The sequence below is a fragment of the Brassica napus genome, chromosome C3 (assembly GCF_020379485.1).
Source record: "Brassica napus cultivar Da-Ae chromosome C3, Da-Ae, whole genome shotgun sequence".
Lineage (NCBI taxonomy): Eukaryota > Viridiplantae > Streptophyta > Magnoliopsida > Brassicales > Brassicaceae > Brassica > Brassica napus.
In genome coordinates, this window is record NC_063446.1 from 64,533,656 (window position 1) to 64,555,658 (window position 22,003).

At 37.9% G+C, this 22,003-nt stretch overlaps 1 protein-coding gene and 2 pseudogenes across 1 annotated transcript; 1 reads left to right on the forward strand and 2 right to left on the reverse strand.

The window, feature by feature from the left end:
- Window positions 1-1,535: 1,535 nt before the first annotated feature.
- On the forward strand, window positions 1,536-3,769 carry LOC111204236 (galactan beta-1,4-galactosyltransferase GALS3-like). The gene is made up of 2 exons (XM_022698501.2): window positions 1,536-2,892; window positions 3,255-3,769. Exons 1-2 carry the CDS (start codon window positions 1,751-1,753, stop codon window positions 3,598-3,600), a joined length of 1,488 nt encoding a protein of 495 aa, XP_022554222.2. The 5' UTR covers window positions 1,536-1,750; the 3' UTR covers window positions 3,601-3,769.
- Window positions 3,770-10,741: 6,972 nt separating this feature from the next.
- LOC125583866 lies at window positions 10,742-12,953 on the reverse strand (annotated as a pseudogene).
- A 191-nt stretch (window positions 12,954-13,144) lies between these two features.
- Window positions 13,145-22,003, reverse strand: part of LOC125583865 — a 29,219-nt pseudogene continuing 20,360 nt past the window's right edge.

The following is a 22,003-nucleotide window of genomic DNA, read 5'->3' on the forward strand; positions in this document are numbered from 1 at the left end:
AATAATGTGTAGATTCCAGATTCTACAGATTTTAGAATGATAGGTTAAGCGTAGAATGTGTTTTTCAAATATTTTTAGATTACTATTATTTAAGTAGATCATGTATTCTAAACATATTAGATTCAATCAAAAATTGGATTACATTTTCTACTGTGTAGAATGTCAATTCTACTTTTTGTAGAACAAAATATGAAATTATGATTTAAACATTTTTAGAACTGGAAAAAATACCAATAAGTTCATATATGTATTTCATCAGTGACTATTGTTTTTTAAATTTTTTTGTTTATAAAACTATTTATTTAATTTATTTTAGAAAATACTAAAAGGTATTAGAGAAAGAGATGGTATAAAAAGAAAATTAGCTTAATATTACATAGTTATCATTTTTTTTTTTTTGCCTAAAAAACAATTTCCCCGAAAAGGTAATGGTAACTAGAAACGAGACTAATAATAAGTAGCAGAAAATATTTATTGTTAATAATATGACCTTGGGTCCAAACCACGCGCTGCAGCCCATATTCACATCTATACCTTCCATCTTTTGTGACGTCTGCAAGTCAAAATAATACGGCATTAGGAAAGACAAAGAGGATTATTTGGAGAGAGAACCATAAATATATACTTTTTGGAAATATAAATAATGTCATCAAATCTTATACTTTATATGAATATTCGACCGAGCTAAATCTAATTTAAATTTTGAATTATTAAAAAATAATGTCAAAAGCTCGAATTAAAATTCTACCGGCGAAACGAGCGGTCCGGCGATCTCTTCCGGTTTCTTCCGGAGTCGATGAAGGGCAAGTTGAGGCGGAGAAACGCATGCCGGTCTGAATGGTGTAGATCATCCCACGTGTCTCTTCCTCTGCTTCCTTGTTTCTCTCATGGACCTTGATCGTCCGGTTTTGTAAGGTTGAGCCGAGGGGCCGTCTAAATTATTTGGGGCTTCGGCTGTATGTTGTAGCCCGTTTATGTATGGGTCTTTGGTGTTTCTGCTGTATCTGGGCGTGGCCCATTTGCTTTTAATAATATAAACATGATGAAAAAAAAAAAATTCTACATGGCTATGCGTTTTTTCTATAAACTATAACTAGACTGTAATTTATTATTAAAAACAAACTGTTTTAAATTATACTAAACCACACCAAAAATATACCATATTCTGTTTAATTTTTCATTTTTTTCTAAGTAAAAGAAAGTGAAGTTCATGAATTAAACACTCATACTTAAAAAGAAAACAGTAAAAAAACTGTTAGCTACTAAAAAAAAAAACTGTTAGCTAAAAATGTCTCTGCATATGAATGTTTGCGTAATCTTATCTAATTTTATCTAATTTTAGTAACCTTTTGTAAGTTGTTTTCATCAATCCTTCTATATGTGTTTACTAAGATCAAAGATTGGAAAAAAGAAAAAGAAAAAATAAACATCCCTTACTAAAATAAAAATACTAGTAAATCCGGGGAATATCATAGAAAATTGCATTTTTCCCAAATTCATTAAAAAGTATATATAATACTTAACACATATAAACAAATGCAGCCGCTGGTAACAAGACAAAGAAGAACAGGTGTATAAAGACATGGTGTAGAATATAAAGCGACTCGACTCGCCGACTTGTTGAAAGAGAGCGAAGACAGAGACACTGAGAGAACGAATCTATTCACTTCTTCTTCTTATTCCTTTTTATTCATCATCTTTTCTGCCTCTCGAGTCAGATCCAGTACTGAAGAATAGAACATCACTCACCATGGTCAAAGACAAAGAGCAACACCCTATTAAGGAGAAGAAGCTCCTCGTCAGCCTCATATGGAACTTCTCCACAGAGCTAAAGCTCATCTTCATGGCGTTGCTTGTTATATTCACTTTAGCCACTCTCTTACCTTTCATACCTTCTTCATTCTCACTCTCCACCTCCGACTTCCGCTTCTGCATCTCACGCTTCTCCTCCGCCGTTCCCGTTAACACCACAACCACAACGGAAGTCGTACCCGAGAAGAAGACGGCGACGGAGCTAGAAAGAGTTTTAGCTAACGGCGTTATTAAACGGACGTTTACTGGCTACGGCTCTGCAGCTTACAACTTCATCTCAATGAGCGCTTACAGAGGCGGCGTCAACACTTTCGCCGTTATCGGCTTATCGTCAAAACCCCTCCACGTGTACGGCCATCCTTCCTACCGCTGCGAGTGGGTCCCTCTCGACCCGACTCAGGACCCGGTTTCAACACTCGGGTTTAAAATCCTAACCGATTGGGGATACGGACGGATCTACACAACAGTCATCGTCAACTGCACTTTCCCATCAACCACCGCCGTCGGCGGGAACCTCATCCTCCACGCAACCACCGGAGATCCCGACCGTAACCTCACCGATTCAATCCCCGTCCTAACGGAACCACCAAACTCCGTCGACTTCACCCTCTACAGCTCCCCGAAGAAGAAGTACGACTACCTATACTGCGGCTCGTCTCTCTACGGCAACCTAAGCCCGCAGAGAGTCAGAGAATGGATCACTTACCACGTGAGGTTCTTCGGAGAACGGTCGCATTTCGTGCTCCACGACGCCGGAGGGATCCACGACGAAGTCTTCGAGGTTCTGAGGCCGTGGATCGAGCTAGGGAGAGTGACCGTGCATGATATAAGGGAGCAAGAGCGGTTCGACGGGTATTATCATAATCAGTTCATGGTTGTGAATGATTGCTTGCATAGGTATAGGTTCGCGGCGAAGTGGATGTTCTTCTTTGATGTTGATGAGTTTATATATGTTCCGGAGAAAGAGACGATTAAGTCGGTGATGGAATCTTTGGAGGAATATTCTCAGTTTACTATTGAGCAGATGCCGATGAGTAGTAAGATTTGTTACTCCGGTGATGGTCCGGCGAGAACTTATAGGTAAAACTTATAATCTTACATTAGTTCAGATTAAAAAGTTACTAGTAACTAGATTTCGATTGTTCAGACAGAACAAGCTGTTAGATGACTCTGGTTTTTTTTGTTTCTCGTGATGTTGTCGGTTTAATGATTGACACTTTAACCAAAACCCATGTGTTGAGTAACGTTAGAATAATAAAAGCACAAGTATTTGATTGGCCCTTTTTGAATATAATAAAATCACAGAACAAGTAGGCATCTGATTCTGTCAACACTTGGCCTGCAAAAGTCTTTGTGCATTCCCTATTAGTCTCTCATGTCGGTTGCTTTTGTTTCGCATCACATGATTTCATATCTAAATGCTAATTTATGTTATGTTCCAGGAACTGGGGGTTTGAGAAAATGGCATACAGGGACGTCAAGAAAGTTCCAAGACGTGACCGCAAATACGCGGTCCAGCCGAGTAATGTATTTGCAACGGGTGTCCACATGTCTCAGAACTTACAAGGGAAGACATACCACAAGGCCGAGAGCAAGATCCGTTACTTCCACTACCACGGCTCCATCTCTCAGCGCCGTGAGCCTTGCCGTCACCTTTTCAACGACTCTCGAGTTGTTTTCGAGAACAATCCTTATGTGTTGGACACTACGATCCGCGACGTTGGCCTCGCTGTGAAAACTTTCGAGATGAGAACGATCGGTAACCGGTTGCTTAGGACACGGCAATGAGAATATAAAGAAAAATGGATAGTGGTTGTATTCGTCTTTAGAAAGATTTATTAGAACTTAATCAAAGATGGGGCAGATGTTTTACTTTATTGTTTTATTTTGTGTATTCTTTCATTATATTGTATCACAACTTGGGTATATGTTCATAGTACAGCTTAAACTCTTGGTATATCTTGTGTATGGATAGGGAAAATGTCTCTTTTAAGTATATAAACTAGTGAGAATAATTGTGAAGATGGATATCGCTGTCGTTTGTCGACATGATTAAACGGATGAATAAAGTTATTAGGATGCAATAACGAAAATTAATACTGTATAGTTTGTGTATTAATATCATCGATAAAAGAAGATAGCTTTTTACTTTTGGAGGTGAGGAACGTGCGTTTAGGCTTTTCTTGACGACCACCGAATGGGCCTTAACGTGCGGGTCCCACTTAGGGAGAGAACATTGGGGACCCACTTTTCGTGATTACAGGTGTAAGGTGTTCAATAATCATATTTTTTTTTGTCACCGTTCAATAATCATATAAACGTTGTGAAACTAAAGAATAAAATATGTTTCTGTATTATTTATAAACATAAAAAGCCCTTTATATATAAAGAATTACACCGTCATAGAATAATGAAAAGACTAAAGAAAGTAAATACAAATATGGAAATAGTACAAATCGTAATTTAATAAGGAAAATGCAAGATGTCGATTCTCTCTCTCTCCTCATGGTCGATTCTCTCTCTCTCTAGTATTGGACCGGTTATGAACCGGACCGGTTATGGACATCCACAATATGATTTATAACACTCCCCCTTGGATGCCATAACCATACAAGGATTGTAATACGCTTTAGATGTTGCCTCATTAAAACATTACCAGAAAAACCCAGTGGGACAAAACCATAGTGAAAAAAAGAGAGTACAACACGCATTACTCCCCATGTTCTGAACAACTCGCGGCTGGCCTCATGAACAACCAAGATCTCCGAATGGTTTGAAGATGTGGCCGCGATTGTCTGCTTCATGGAACGCCTTGATATGGCCGTTCCACCATGTCTGAAAACATAGCCTGTCTGTGATCGAGCATTGTGTGGATCCGAAAGATAACCTGCATCAGCAAAATCAACTAAACCTTTTTTTGTTTTGGTTAGTATAAAATAAACTCAAGTCTTTCGTTCCTTGCAGGTAACGAAGAACATATTTAATCCCGTTCCAGTGCCTTTGGGTTGGACAAGAGCTTAATCTAGATAATAGATTCACGACAAAACATATATCTGGTCGTGTGACTAGCCATATACATCAAAGCTTCTATGGCACTGAGATATGGCACTTCGGGACTAAGGACATCTTTATCGTCCATCTTGGGACGGAAGGGATCAGTGTCCAGGCCGATGGACCTCACGACCATGGGGCTGGATAAAGGGTGTGAGTCGGCCATGTTAAATCTCTTGAGTACCTTTTCTGTATATGCTATTTGATGCACAAGGATTCCATCTTTAATGTACTCAAGTTGTAATCCCAAACAAAAATTTGTTTTTCCTAGATCTTTCATCTCGAATTCTTTCTTAAGATATTCAACTGTTTGGAAAATCTCTCCAGAGGTTCCTAGGATATTCAGATCATCAACATACACTGCTATGATCACAAATCTTTTATTTTCGAATTTCTTTATGAAAATACATGGACTGATCGGGTCATTCTAATAGCCCTCTTTCACTAGGTACTCACTTAGTCTATTGTGTCACATTTGACCTGATTGTTTCAATCCATAAAGTGATTTATTCAACTTTATACAATGTTGTTCTCGAGAACTCTCTTTGTTTTTCAATTCAATACCCTCTGGGACTTTCATATATATTTCATTATCCAGTGGAACATATAAGTATGCAGTTACAACATCCATTAACCACAAGTCTAAGTTCTCTCTTATAGCCAGACTTATCAGGAATCTAAAAGTAGTAGCATCCACCAGAGGGGAATATGTTTCCTCATAATCGATTCCTGGTCTCTGTGAGAATCCTTGTGCAACAAGCCGTGCTTTATATCTCACTACTTCACCATGTTCATTTCTTTTCCTCACAAAGACCCATTTGTATCCAACTGGTTTAACATCATATGGTGTTCGGATTATAGGACCGAAAACACCTCTTTTCTTTAAAGAATTTAACTCCACGTTTATAGCTTCTTTCTATTTGATCCAATCTGATCGTTGAGTGCACTCATAAATAGACGTGGGTTCATGATCGTCGTTTAAATCCATAAGTTCAAGTGCTACCTTGTATGCAAATATATCATCAATGTCGACATTCTTTCTGTTCCATTGTATCCCAGACGAGACATAGTTTATTGAGATCTCATTATTATCAGGACCTTCAGTACCTTGAATCTTGGCATCCCAAGAATCAGTATTAGATACATCAGGGCCGGCCGCATCTAAGCATTCATGATCGGCCACGATCGCTATTAGGGTTTTGGGATCAGCCGCGGCTAAGTCCCATGATTTAGGAACGGCCGCGGTCGTGTCTAGGATTTCAACAACCTCGGTTTCATTCTCTTCACCTTTCTTAATTTTCCGAGGGTTCTTATCTTTGAAACCTATTGGTCTACCACGTTTCAAACGTTGTCTAGACTCTGTAGCAACTTGATTGTGTCCCTCTTGAACATCAATTCTGATTGGTGCATTAGCAGCTGGTATATATGACTTAGTCACTCTTTTCGGGTCAGCAAAGGAATCTGGCAATTGATTAGCTAGCTTTTGTAAATGTATAATCTTTTGGACTTCTAAATCACATTCCTGAGTTCGAGGATCTTGCCAAGATAAGGATGTTTGATTCCATGTAATCTCTTTTACCAGCTTGTTATTATCTCCACCTAATGTTGGATGTTCGGATTCATTGAAATGACAATCCGCGTATTTGGCCTTAAACAAATCACCCGTAGTTGGCTCAAGATACTTAATAATCGTGGGAGAATCAAATCCAACATATATCCCCATCCTCCTTTGAGGTCCCATCTTTGTTCTCTGTGGTGGTGCAATTGGCACATAGACGGCACATCCAAATGTCTTAAGATGGGATATGTCTGGCTCATGACCCATAAGCAATTGTAATGGGGAATATCTATGTTCACTAGACGGTCTTATACGAATCAGTTCAGCCGCATGCAAGACCGTGTGTCCCCAAGCTGTGGCCGGAAGCTTAGACCTCGTAAGCAATGGTCTAGCTATTAGCTTAATTCGTTTTATGAATGATTCGGCCAAGCCGTTCTGTGTATGTACATGTGCCACGGAGAGTCGTTCTGTGTATGTACATGTGCCACGGAGTGTTCCACACTTACCCCCATGGACATACAGTAATCATTAAACGCTTGGGACGTGAACTCACCAGCATTGGTCTCTATCATTCCGACCTTAGCATAGTAAAAGGCCAGTAGAGAGTGCATGTATAGACTCTAGGACTTTCTTATAGCCTTGGTCGATCTCTATGATCTGAAAGAACTCTTTGTTTCCTTCGCCCTTAGTCTCAATCTGAAAGCCATTCATTCAAATGTCTTTAAAGCTCAATAGGTTTCTCTTAGAGCTGGGTGAATACAATGCATCAGATATCTCTAGATTCGTACCCTTAGGCCACATGATATTAGCCTGGCCGTAGCCCTCTATGAGACTTTAGAGACTTTTATATCAAAAACTTTTATTCATTAATAAAATAAGTTCAAAGCAATCAAAACATAGAAAACACAAAGCAAAAAACACAAAAACATAGATGTCGAATTCAACTTCATTCTTTTAAACAATCAGACGTTTCATACTCCATGAGATCGTCTTGTTCATGATTGAAATCATCTTCACCATCTTGATAAGTCATATGAGCTTCAGGATTCTTCCCTTTCAAACTCTCTTGGTAGAGGTCAACGAGATGTTTGGGAGTCCTACATGTCTTGGCCCAATGATTATCCATACCACATCTATGGCACACGGATTTGGTTGAGTTTTGTGGTTTAAATGATGTACCACGGCCTCGGCCATGACCACGGCCTCCATAAGAGTTTCCTTGGCCACGGCCATATGAGTTGCCTCGGCCTCGACCAAACGAGTTTCGGCCTCGACCACCACGTCCATGACATTTTCCACGACCACGGCCGTGTTGGCTACCACTCTGGACATGGTTTGATTCTTTTTTATCCTCTACGGCCACATGTGCCTCAGGTAATGGGTTTGTTCCAGGAGGTTTCAATTCACTGTTTCTCATCAACAATTCATTATTCTGCTCAGCGAGCAAGAGACAAGAGATCAGATTAGCATAAGTTGTGAAACCCTTCTCACGGTACTGTTGTTGTAACAACACATTGCTTGTGTGGAAGGTGGAAAAAGTTTTCTCAAGCATATCTTTATCCGTTATATCCTCACCACACAGTTTCAATTTTGAAACTATTTTAAACAGGGCAGAGTTATACTCGTCCACGGACTTAAAGTCTTGGATTCTGAGATTCCTCCAATCATATGTAGCCTTTGGTAATAACACCACTCTCTGGTGATCATATCTTGCTTTCAACTCTGTCCAAAGGTCTAGATGATTCTCAATAGTCAAATACTGATCTTTGAGACTCTCAATAAGATGATGGCGTATAATTAATTTAGCTCCATATCTATCTTTCTCACTTGCATTATTGCCCTCGGTGATACATTCACCGAGTCCCTTGGATTTCAGGATGATCTTAGCATCAAGTGCCCACTGCAAATAATTATCTCCAAAGAGATTTAGGGCAGCAAAATCCAAATTGTTGATTTTCGACATCTGAAATCATATGTTTTATAATTTAGATTTTAAAAGTGTTCATGAGAATGCAATCAATATGTTCAAACTTAGCATTTTGTTTCTATATGTACATTCGATCAGGTTGATATGATGCAATCAGTTCTAACGGATATGCAATGTTCAAACAAGCCTCTCGGCCAAGACAAACCTCACGGCCAATTCAGTTTCTATCAGCCTAGCATACGAGTTTCTAAGTGTAATTGCAATCAATCAATGTTCATTCGGTTATATATGAATGATGCAACAAGCCGCACGGCTACAAGGTATGATCATTCTTAGCAAACGGTTTCTATATGATCTTTATGCAATCGGTTTATTCATCTTAGCAAAATAGTTTCTAAGTGATCATATAAATGGAAACATGAAACCTCAATCAAACAATCAAGCAATTAGGGTTTTAATATAAATAGGATGATCGAACTTTTAATCTAGCAAGCGGTTTCAATATCAATCGGATTAATCAAATTCAGTATGCGATTTCAAGTTCAAGATCATCAAATCGGTTTCATTTATTCAAGAATGAGTTTAGCAATCCTAGCAAATGGTTCTATGTGATTATATTCAATAACATTCAAGCAATCAAGCAATCAATCGATTTCGATTTAAAGCATTAGGGTTTTAGATAGAAAACGAACACGCATTAGGGTATAGGATATAAAGAATTTGGGGTTTCGATTTTGATCATTAGATCATTGGGGTCTAGGGAATCGAACTTATGATCATGAGCTTCGATTTACTCATTGGGGTCTTGGTCTATTACCTTAGGGTTTCGATTAGGGTTTAAGATTTTATGGTTTCAATTCATATCAAGCAATCAACATTCGATTATGGTTTCAATGATTGCTTATTAGGGTTTCATGGTTACCTTAACCTCCGATGGGTTGAATGGACCACCAATGAGATGAGGATCGCGAGCTGAATGTTGATGTTGAGTCGCGAAAGGATCGCGAGCTGAATGTTGATGTTGAGTCGCGAAAGGATTGCTTGCTGATCGTGTCGCGAGCTGTCCTTGTCGCTGATCGGGAATGCGAGCTGAAGCTGATGGCGTCGAGTACCGAGCTGAGATGAGTCACGGATGTTATCGGGTCGCGATCTGTGTGTATCGTCGCGAGCTTGGAACGAGCTGGATCGCATGTCGTGAGCTGGAAACGGACTGAGGTCGTGAACTGGGATCGTCGCTGAACACGGGATGAGATGTATCACGATCGGGATTAGGGTTCAAGCCGGCTAGGGTTAGTCGTCGAGGTGATTAGGGTTTGATTCGTCGGGTTTGTTTTAGCTTAGGGTTTAGAGCGTAATCGTGCTGATAACGTGTTGTGAAACTAGAGAATAGAATCTATGTTTCTGTATTATTCATAAACATAAGGAACCCTTTATATATAGGGAATTACACCGTCATAGAATAATGGAAAGACTAAAGAAAGGAAATACAAATATGGAAAGAGTACAAATCATAATCTAATAAGGAAAAGACAAGAAGCCGATTCTCTTTCTCTCTTTCCTCACGGTCGACTCTCGCTCTCTAGCATTGGGCCGGTTATAAACCGGACTGGTTATGGTCATCCACAATATGATTTATAACAATAATTTTTTTTTTTTTTTTACATGTGGTGTTAAATCTCCAAGATTTACGTTTGGACCCACAATTATTTTCTTAACGATCCATTTTCAAATAGGTTAACATGATAATCACTTTCGTTAGATTTCTTCCTCCACTTTTGGTTGGTAGATATATTTCATGATGGTCTGAGAAAGGTTGAAATTGCTATATAAGAATATTTATATTTTTGGTGTTTGGAAGGCCCACCCGCCTTATGCCGTAAGTAGGATAAATCATAAAAACAGGCAATCTTTTATCATAAATAATTACATTATAAATTTTATCGTTTACACTGGTGGTTCATGAATTTTAGTCCATGACTAACAATGGAAATGTGATTTGAGTATTTCTAATATATTTTTATTTTATTTTTAAAATACAGTGTTTAAAAAAATGGAAAGATAAAAGTATACTAATACATATCATTATTTTATTTTTGAAAATTTTTATTTAAGTTTTTAAATGCATGAGTGAAAAAATTAAAATGACGTTTAAGAATAAATTATATGAAAATCCAGCAAAATATATATTAAGTTTGATTTTCCTCCAATTTTTTATAATTGACGTTTAAGAAGAAAATTTTTGTTCTAAACTAGATGACTTTAAATTTTTTTATGTAAAATTGATTAACAAACTAATATTATATGAGCAATAATACTATAGATTTTATTTTATTATTTGTTGAATTGTGGTTAGGTAAATAATTAACCAAGGTGCGTTGGGCTAGTGGTTTAGTGCTTGGAGTAGGTTCCATTGCACCCCTAGTTCGATTCCCATGGGGAGGGGTGCTTTACGCCATGTTATCGGTATCAGCGCCGGCCGGCCCCGGGCCTGGGGTGGGACTAAGGCCGAAGGCCCGAACCCATCCTAGTCTACAAAAAAAAAAAAAAAAAAAAAAAAAAAAAAAAAAAAAAAAAAAAAAAAAATAATTAACGATAATTTTGTTTAGAAAATATAAAACAAAAAAAAAAATCCAGCAGAATGCCACGATTAACCACTTTGTTCATACTTCATAGCTCAAAGAATCACAAAATTATATGAAAATCTGAGTAAATAATACTGGGAATCACCCAATATATTATTGCATGTGTCAAATTATCAAATACTAACAAATCTTTTCACTTTTCCGGGTTTATTCGTTTCTTTACAATACAAAACGTATAAAATTAACTTGAAATGTTAATAATTTGATTAACTTCAGTGGTTTATTAACATAAATAAATAAATTGTTAAAAATCCTCCATTTATTATTCATACGGTTTGAGCTTCCATGAAACCACTAAAACCCACGGTGGCTTGTAGCAACCGTGGCGTGATTGCATGTGTCGGAGACGTCGGATAAGAAACCGGTGACGAAGTCGAGAACCGAACGTGAAGTGGCGGCGACTCCATAGACCTTCTTGATTTCGAGCCAGAAGTCTTCAAAACACCTTTGATCTCTTTCTCTAAGTTAGGTTCCTTGTCGAACACGAAAGCGGCAGAAACAGGATCATCTTGATCATTACCACCCGGACCACCTTTGATCAGTTCAGAAGGCAAGTCGAAAAAATGTCCACCGAGATCAGCACTGTCCTCGTAAATCATAGCTGAAGACGTCCATGAACCGCACTCGAACCGCTCTAAAGAGGCTCGAGCGGACAGCACCGTAGTGTCTCTAATGGAAACGGTTCTTGCCATGGATTGATTAGAAGTCATCGTGGTGGTTCTAGTGTACGAGGAGTCACCTTTACGAGATGATCTTATGGTTTTCCTTTGCTAAAACCTGGTAGGTAGAGACACAAAGCGCTGCATTTGAACCTGTCTTCGAACGTGTTGATGCTTTTCGGATTTGCGGTATTGATATTGCTTTTGTTAGAGTCTGTTTTTGAGAAGAAAGAGTTGTTTCCGCTACTCTTCTGAGAGAGAGTCTTGGCGTTGGATGAAGAGAAGTCATGGTGATGATGATGTCCATTTCTTGATTTGTGCACCATCATGTCGACATCGAGCGGTGGCTGGCAAGCACATCCTTCACCGCAAGATTTGCTTCTTCGAAACGCAGCGGCTGCATCTTGGACGAGCATTAGGTCAAGAACTTGTTCCGTGGTCCTGTCCTTCCAGTTATGACTCGTGCTATGTCTAGGTGACATGGCTACTGAGTTTGGGAGGCTGCAACTCATGAACTTAGTCTTATCTTGATGATCCAACGGCTGAGACAATGCTAGGTCGTCGATGTCTTTAGGCCTTGAGGATATCATGTCCAAGCTCCCGTTCCTTGACAATAGAGATTTAGGATCAACAGAGATTCGTCTCTCGGAGTCGGAGTGCATACTTGTCTTCTTGATCAGAATCTTGGGCTCGTCCCCACGGCCTAGAACCTCAAAGTCATGCCAATCCTCCTGACTACTATCGTCCCTGAAGCTGAGAACATCTATCGCCATTTTTTAATTTTTCTTAAGTTGGTCTGAAAATAAATGAGAACTGATTTGAAATAGACAACCAAAACAGATTGATTGATACTTATATGCGGAGAAGAATGGGTTGCACGTCTGGTGACTACTTTAGTTTGTAGTCATGACTCGCACGTATAATGTAATGAAACCTAAAGTATTGTTGACTTCATTTTCTAAAAATATGAAAATGTCCAAATACAGTTGACGTGGGATGGGGACATATCCAAGATCAAGAAGATAGATCTGCCTGCACGAACTACATAATAATTATAATATAATCAAAGTGTTTGGAGGTGCATCATCAGTAAAGACCTTAAGTCATTAATTAAGACAAGGAACAAAGACACTGATTATGAAGAAAATCGTCTTCAGTTTTTATGAAAATTGTGATTAAGCACACGCATCCTTTGATGGGTCATTCGAGGGAAGCAAGACAAAAATATACGCCATATATTTATACTGATAAATCTTATTGACCAAACTTTATTGAATTGTGTTGTTTCTGAAGCGATATGTAGCTCATGTAGACTGATCGCTAAATAAAAATGACCGCAGTTTAAAGTTTTCTAAATATTATAGATTATGTGCGTAATCTATCACTAAATTATCCCTAAATTTGCAATATTTTCTGATTACCATTAATGTGCAATACAGGTTGATCAAATCGTATCGTTAACCAGTTGGCTAGATATTTGTCTTTTTACCCCGAAAAAAACACTGGACTATTTTTATTGTTTTAGGGTTTATAAAGTCTTACATGGAGAATTAAGGAAGAGATGGAAATGCAAATAGAGGGAACTTGCGACAAACATCAATACTAGATGCTTCATCTAGATATCATGCTTATCATCTCCAAGTGGTCCTACCTCGATTCTCCAGTCGAACCGGTTCACAAGGTTGGCCAATGTAACCTCGGCCAAGGCTAATGCAAGCCCTATTCCAGGACATTTCCTTCTCCCTGATCCAAAAGGAATGTACTTTTGATCATTTCCATGAAAATCCAATAGTGAGTCTAAATGTCTCTCTGGCCTAAATTCATCTGCGTATGGGCCCCAAGTTGCAATCTCTCGTTGGATCGCCCGTACATTTATTTGCACCTGTTTTATATATACAAATTTCATCTTAAAAAAAATCTTTTAGTTTGTAATTTAGAATCTTAGATGTCATCTTTATATGTAAGATGAAATGACTTGCATGTGATCCTGCAGGTATGTCATATTCGTTTAATTTGACCTCCTCGCTTAATTGTCTGGGAATTAATGTACCGGGGGATGTAACCGAAGCGCCTCTTTGATCACAACATTTAAATAATTCATCTTTTCAGCTTCTTTCTCCGATACATATGAATTATGAGGTTGAATAGAACGAATCTCATCTTGGAGTTTCTTCATACACTTTGGATGTCTCATAAGATCTGTCATTGTCCATTCTAGTAGTGTGAAAGTTGATGCTGATCCTCCGAACAACATATCCTTGATAAACCAGGAAGCAAGAATTTCTTAGTTACACCGCATCTAGTGATGAATTATAACTAACTAGATAATATAATCTTTATATATTTTGTTTCTAGCAATACAAGAAATATCGGCATTAGTAGCATCCGAAAAACGCTATCATATCGTTTTCGTAGCGTTTCGAAGAACGCCGTGACAGCCGCAGCTATAATAGACCCCCCCCCCCCCACACTATGGAACGTTTTTTCGTGTGCTATAATAAATAGCGATATTGTAGCGTTAGTCCTATGTTATATTATACTGATTTATAGCGTTTTAAGTTTGCTATAAAAATTATTTCCATGGCGTATTGTTTGTGCCATAAAAAATATTTATTATAACTCTTTTGTTTTGCCATGAAATTCTTTTTGGTAACTCTTTTGTTTCTGGATTTGTGAACATATAATAGCAATTTTCGTGTGTTGTTGAATATTATTATGCAGCGCTCTTCTGGTGCTAGGACGTTTATTTTCATAGCTAATACTGGATACCCTATTATTTTCTTTATTGATACATTTGTCGGTTTGATTTCTTGCAATAATATATTTTTTTGGGTTATAGAATTGCATAATTTTGTAAATTAAAAAAAAATTGAAACTATAATTTTCAGTAATTCTAAACAAATTAGAAAGATGCCAAAAGCATTATAATGTGCTGACAATAGATCCATCATAGCAAAGAAACACGCACAGAAACAACAATTATAGAACACTGCCATTAGTAATGACGGACACCCTTGGTTCGTGAGGACTGTCCTTGTGATTGTGGTGGGCATCTCATGAGAGCTGAGTTGCGGGCGGGAATCCAGGGCTCTCATACAGTGCAGGAACATTGGGTCGATGTCTTCTTCAGGTTCCTCAATGCGTATCAAGTAGCCTTGAGAGCGTCTGAAATCTGTTCTGGTTATCTCCTCCACATCATTTCCTCCCGAGGACTGTCCTCGTGAGGACTGGCGTTGTTCTTGTGGGCATCTCACTGGTGCTGAGTTGTAGGCACCTACTGCTCTCAGATAGTGCAGGTAGTCTGGGTCGATGTCTTCTTCAGGTTCCTCAATGCGTCTGAACTCTGTTCTGGTTATCTCCTCCACATCATTTCCTCCCGAGGACTGTCCTCGTTCTTGTTCTGTGTTGAGTGCTTCTTGTTGTGGTTGTTGTTGTTTGAGTTGTGGTTTCACTCCAGATGCCGCCAGCCCACATACGATGCCCTTCGATGCTTCCATAATGGAAGGTCCATTAGAGTGTCTAGACAGAAAACTTAACTCAAGTTAGAACTTTCGGAAAATAAGTCTGAATATCGAAGAGGATATTTGATTATGATTATCTAAACTTAAAATGAAAACTTAACAGAAGTTAGATCTATATGATTATTTAGACTTAAAATGAAAAGTCAACAGAAGTTGGATGTAGAAGATATAATACGTCTGAAAATCGAAGAGAGTATTTGAAGAAATAATAAACCGAAGAGGATATTTGAAGAAGAATAAATGGAAATCGAGTATCTCTGACCTTTGAAGAAGAATATGAGTCTGAAAAGTTCCCTTCTGAGATCTTTAAGGCTTCAAATCTTTAAGGATCTGTTAGATTTGTTACCTTTGTAATTAGAGAAATCTAATAATCAGACGGATGAGTTAAATCTAGGGTTTAGAGGGCGCTGACCTTTGATATGGATGAGGTCGATGGAAACGCAGAGAGAGAAAAACGAGAGAGTCGTGGTGGTTTGAGATGGAATCGAGGTTGCTTAAGAGAGAATCGTGGTTGTTTGGGATGGAATCGTGATGGCTACACAAAGATTCGTGGTGGTTCGAGGTGGGCTCGTGGTGGCACAGAAAGATTTTCGGTGGTTTGAGATAACTCTCTAACCTTGTTTGGGGTGGGTACGTTCTGAGAAGGAAGGAGATAAAACTAACACTACAAGAAAACACAAGTTTAGCGAGGAAACTTAACGAGGAAAATTAATCCTTGTAAATTTACGTCGACTTTACGAGGAACTTACGAGGAAATATAAAATCAACGTCATTTCCTCGTAAAATAACGATGAAATCATTTCGTCGTAAAGTCGATGTAATGTCACTTGGCTTTTACTAGTAAATACGCTTTCCTCGTAAACTCAACGTAAATGTAGCGTGTACTTTACGAGGAAATAATTTACGTCTACTTAGCGAGAAAATTTTGAATCCACCATACATGAGCAAAATAAATTAATTTCTACGTTTTTGTTATTTTGGCAGGTATAACAAATTCGAGCCTTTCATCTTAACTTCACAAGCAGACCAAGTTAGCTTCCTTTCATACCCTCGGATGAGAGAATCGGGAATAAATTGGTTAGCCGTGATCAAAGTTACACCTCGAGGACGAATCATCAGTGGAGAAGAACCACCATTGCAAGAACAACATATAAATGAAGTCGAAGAACCTGAACAAGTAATTGATGACATCCTTCTCATTGATCCGCATAATCATGAGTACGAAGATCTTACCGACGATGCCACAGACGAAGCTGTTGAAGACGAGTTTAATGAAAATGATGATGTTTCTAATGATGAAGAGAATGTCGATGTATCCGATTGATGTATTTGTTATTAATAAGATTAATTTTCAGACTTAATGCATGTGATTTGATGGATTTAATCATGAAAAACTATTTATATAATTTGATTTTGTGTAAGGTAATGCGAGTTTGTATTAGAAATAAGAGACTGAGATTATAAGTTAAGGAATTGTGGTTTTAGAATTTGGGGTTTGGAATGGAAAGAATAGATTGAGGTTAAAGGGAAGATGAGTTTGGGGTTTGGAATATATGAAGTAGAAGAGAAGGAAGATGGGGTTTGGGGTTTCAGATTTTATGGATTTAAACATAATCCTCGTAGTTTCCTCGTAAAATAACGACGAAATAACGACGAAATTAAAAACTAAAGAACGCGGAACTCGTTAATTCCACGTAAGCAGAAATCGTCGTAAAGACCTCGTAACCAGAAAACGCGGGCCTTGCTATTTCCTCGTAAAATGAAAACACGAACCTTGCTATTTCCTCATAATGTAACGTGGGCTTTACGAGGAAACAAAACGCGGGCCTTTGTAATTCCTCGTAAATTTATGAGGAAATATTTTACGTCTACTTAGCGAGGAAATTTTGAATCCACCATACATGAGCAAAATAAATTAATTTCTACGTTTTCGTTATTTTCGCAGCTACAACAAATTCGAGCCTTTCATCTTAGCTTCACAAGCAGACCAAGTTAGCTTCCTTCCATACCCTCGGATGAGAGAATCGGGAATAAATTGGTTAGCCGTGATCAAAGTTACACCTCGAGGACGAATCATCAGTGGAGAAGAACAACCATTGCAAGAAGAACAGATAAATGAAGCCGAAGAACCTGAACAAGAAATTGATGACATCCTTCTCATTGATCCGCATAATCATGAGTACGAAGATCTTACCGACGATGCTACAGACGAAGCTGTTGAAGACGAGTTTAATGAAAATGATGATGTTTCTAGTGATGACGAGAATGTCGATGTATCCGATTGATGTATTTGTTTTTAATAAGATTGATTTTCAGACTTAATGCATGTGATTTGATGGATTTAATCATGAAAAACTATTTATATAATTTGATTTTGTGTAAGGTAATGGGAGTTTGTATTAGAAATAAGAGATTGAGATTATAAGTTAAGGAATTGTGGTTTTAGAATTTGGGGTTTCGAATGGAAAGAATAGATTGAGGTTAAAGGGAAGATGAGTTTGGGGTTTGGAATATATGAAGTAGAAGAGACGGAAGATGGGGTTTGGGGTTTCGGATTTTATGGATTTAAACATAATCCTCGTAGTTTCCTCGTAAAATAACGACGAAATTAAAAACTAAAGAACGCGGAACTCGTTAATTCCACATAAGCAGAAATCATCGTAAAGACCTCGTAACCGGAAAACGCGGGCCTTGCTATTTCCTCGTAAAATGAAAACACGGGCCTTGCTATTTCCTCGTAATTTAACGTGGGCTTTACGAGGAAACAAAACGCGGGCCTCTGTAATTCTTCGTAAATTTATGAGGAAATATTTTATGCCTACTTAGCGAGGAAAATTTGAATCCACCATACATGAGCAAAATAAATTAATTTCAACGTTTTCGTTATTTTTGCAGGTACAACAAATTCGAGTCTTTCATCTTAGCTTTACAAGCAGACCAAGTTAGCTTCCTTCCATACCCTCGGATGAGAGAATCGGGAAGAAATTGGTTAGCCGTGATCAAAGTTACACCTCGAGGACGAATCATCAGTGGAGAAGAACAACCATTGCAAGAAGAACAAATAAATGAAGTCGAAGAACCTGAACAAGAAATTGATGACATTCTTCTCATTGATCCGCATAATCATGAGTACGAAGATCTTACCGACGATGCTACAGACGAAGCTGTTGAAGACGAGTTTAATGAAAATGATGATGTTTCTAGTGATGATGAGAATGTCGATGTATCCGATTGATGTATTTGTTTTTAATAAGATTGATTTTCAGACTTAATGCATGTGTTTGATGGATTTAATAATGAAAAATTATTTATATAATTTGATTTTATGTAAGGTAATGGGAGTTTGTATTAGAAATAAGAGATTGAGATTATAAGTTAAGGAATTATGGTTTTAGAATTTGGGGTTTGGAATGGAAAGAATAGATTGAGGTTAAAGGGAAGATGAGTTTGGGGTTTGGAATATATGAAGTAGAAGAGAAGGAAGATGGGGTTTGGGGTTTGGGGTTTCGGATTTTATGGATTTAAACATAATCCTCGTAGTTTCCTCGTAAAATAACGAGGAAATAACGACGAAATTAAAAACTAAAGAACGCGGAACTCGTTAATTCCACGTAAGCAGAAATCGTCGTAAAGACCTCGTAACCGGAAAATGCGGGCCTTGCTATTTTCTTGTAAAATGAAAACACGGGCCTTGCTATTTCCTCGTAATTTAACATGGGCTTTACGAGGAAAAAAAACGCGGGCCTTTGTAATTCTTCGTAAATTTATGAGGAAATATTTTACGTCTACTTAGCGAGGAAATTTTGAATCCACCATACATGAGCAAAATAAATTAATTTCTACGTTTTCGTTATTTTTGCAGGTACAACAAATTCGAGTCTTTCATCTTAGCTTCACAAGCAGACCAAGTTAGCTTCCTTCCATACCCTCGGATGAGAGAATCGGGAATAAATTGGTTAGCCGTGATCAAAGTTACACCTCGAGGACGAATCATCAGTGGAGAAGAACAACCATTGCAAGAAGAACAGATAAATGAAGTCGAAGAACCTGAACAAGAAATTGATGACATCCTTCTCATTGATCCGCATAATCATGAGAACGAAGATCTTACCGACGATGCTACAGACGAAGCTGTTGAAGACGAGTTCAATAAAATTGATGATGTTTCTAGTGATGACGAGAATGTCGATGTATCCGATTGATGTATTTGTTTTTAATAAGATTGATTTTCAGACTTAATGCATGTGATTTGATGGATTTAATCATGAAAAACTATTTATTTAATTTGATTTTGTGTAAGGTAATGGGAGTTTGTATTAGAAATAAGAGACTGAGATTATAAGTTAATGAATTGTTGTTTTAGAATTTGGGGTTTGGAAAGGAAAGAATAGATTGAGGTTAAAGGGAAGATGAGTTTGGGGTTTGGAATATATGAAGTAGAAGAGAAGGAAGATGGGATTTGGGGTTTGGGGTTTGGGGTTTGGGATTTTATGGATTTAAAATAATCCTCGTAGTTTCCTCGTAAAATAACGAGGAAATAACGACGAAATTAAAAACTAAAGAATGCGGAACTCGTTAATTCCACGTAAGCAGAAATCGTCGTAAAGACCTTGTAACCGGAAAACGCGGGCCTTGCTATTTCCTCGTAAAATGAAAACATGGGCCTTGTTATTTCCTCGTAATTTAACGTGGGCTTTACGAGGAAACAAAACGCGGGCCTTTGTAATTCTTTGTAAATTTATGAGGAAATATTTTACGTCTACTTAGCGAGAAAATTTTGAATCCACCATACATGAGCAAAATAAATTAATTTCTACGTTTTCGTTATTTTTGCAGGTACAACAAATTCGAGTCTTTCATCTTAGCTTCACAAGCAGACCAAGTTAGCTTCCTTCCATACCCTCGGATGAGAGAATCAGGAATAAATTGGTTAGCCGTGATCAAAGTTACACCTCGAGGACGAATCATCAGTGGAGAAGAACAACCATTGCAAGAAGAACAGATAAATTAAGTCGAAGAACCTGAACAAGAAATTGATGACCTCCTTCTCATTGATCCGCATAATCATGAGAACGAAGATCTTACCGACGATGCTATAGACGAAGCTGTTGAAGACGAGTTTAATGAAAATGATGATGTTTCTAGTGATGACGAGAATGTCGATGTATCCGATTGATGTATTTGTTTTTAATAAGATTGATTTTCAGACTTAATGCATGTGATTTGATGGATTTAATCATGAAAAACTATTTATATAATTTGATTTTGTGTAAGGTAATGGGAGTTTGTATTAGAAATAAGAGATTGAGATTATAAGTTAAGGAATTGTGGTTTTAGAATTTGGGGTTTGGAATGGAAAGAATAGATTGAGGTTAAAGGGAAGATGAGTTTGGGGTTTGGAATATATGAAGTAGAAGAGAAGGAAGATGGGGTTTGGGGTTTGGGTTTTGGGGTTTCGGATTTTATGGATTTAAACATAATCCTCGTTGTTTCCTCGTAAAATAACGAGGAAATAACGACGAAATTAAAAACTAAAGAACGCGGAACTCGTTAATTCCACGTAAGCAGAAATCGTGGTAAAGGCCTCGTAACCGGAAAACGCGGGCCTTGCTATTTCCTCGTAAAATGAAAACACGGGCCTTGCTATTTCTGCGTAATTTAACGTGGGCTTTACGAGGAAAAAAACGCGGGCCTTTGTAATTCCTCGTAAATTTATGAGGAAATATTTTACGTCTACTTAGCGAGGAAATTTTGAATCCACCATACATGAGCAAAATAAATTAATTTCTACGTTTTCGTTATTTTTGCAGGTACAACAAATTCGAGCCTTTCATCTTAGTTTCACAAGCAGACCAAGTTAGCTTCCTTCCATACCCTCGGATGAGAGAATCGGGAATAAATTGGTTAGTCGTGATCAAAGTTACACCTCGAGGACGAATCATCAGTGGAGAAGAACAACCATTGCAAGAAGAACAGATAAATGAAGTCGAAGAACCTGAACAAGAAATTGATGACATTCTTCTCATTGATCCGCATAATCATGAGTACGAAGATCTTACCGACGATGCTACAAACGAAGCTGTTGAAGACGAGTTTAATGAAAATGATGATGTTTCTAGTGATGACGAGAATGTCGATGTATCCGATTGATGTATTTGTTTTTAATAAGATTGATTTTCAGACTTAATGCATGTGATTTGATGGATTTAATCATGAAAAACTATTTATATAATTTGATTTTGTGTAAGGCAATGGGAGTTTGTATGAGAAATAAGAGATTGAGATTATAAGTTAAGGAATTGTGGTTTTAGAATTTGGGGTTTGGAATGGAAAGAAATAGATTGAGGTTAAAGGGAAGATGAGTTTGGGGTTTGGAATATATGAAGTAGAAGAGAAGGAAGATGGGGTTCGGGGTTTGGGGTTTGGGATTTTATGGATTTAAACATAATCCTCGTAGTTTCTTCGTAAAATAACGAAGAAATAACGACGAAATTAAAAACCAAAGAACGCGGGACTCGTTAATTCCACGTAAGCAAAAATCGTCGTAAAGACCTCGTAACCGGAAAATGCGGGCCTTGCTATTTCCTCGTAAAATGAAAATACGGGCCTTGCTATTTCCTCGTAATTTAACGTGGGCTTTAGGAGGAAACAAAACGCGGGCCTTTGTAATTCCTCGTAAATTTACGAGGAAGTTACGAGGAAACGAAACACGGGCCTCGCTCATTCCACGTAAGTTCACGAGGAATTTACGACGACTACTAATTTCTTTTATATACACGCGAGCTTCGCCTCCCATTTCCTCTCCAATTTCTCTCCCTTTCGTAGCTATGTTT

Bases quoted from the DNA above. Each gene is read 5' to 3' on its own strand.
- LOC111204236 (XM_022698501.2), top strand. From the start codon at position 1,751: ATGGTCAAAGACAAAGAGCAACACCCTATTAAGGAGAAGAAGCTCCTC. The intron at 2,893-3,254 runs GTAAAACTTATA...GTTATGTTCCAG, and splicing joins GGTCCGGCGAGAACTTATAG to GAACTGGGGGTTTGAGAAAA.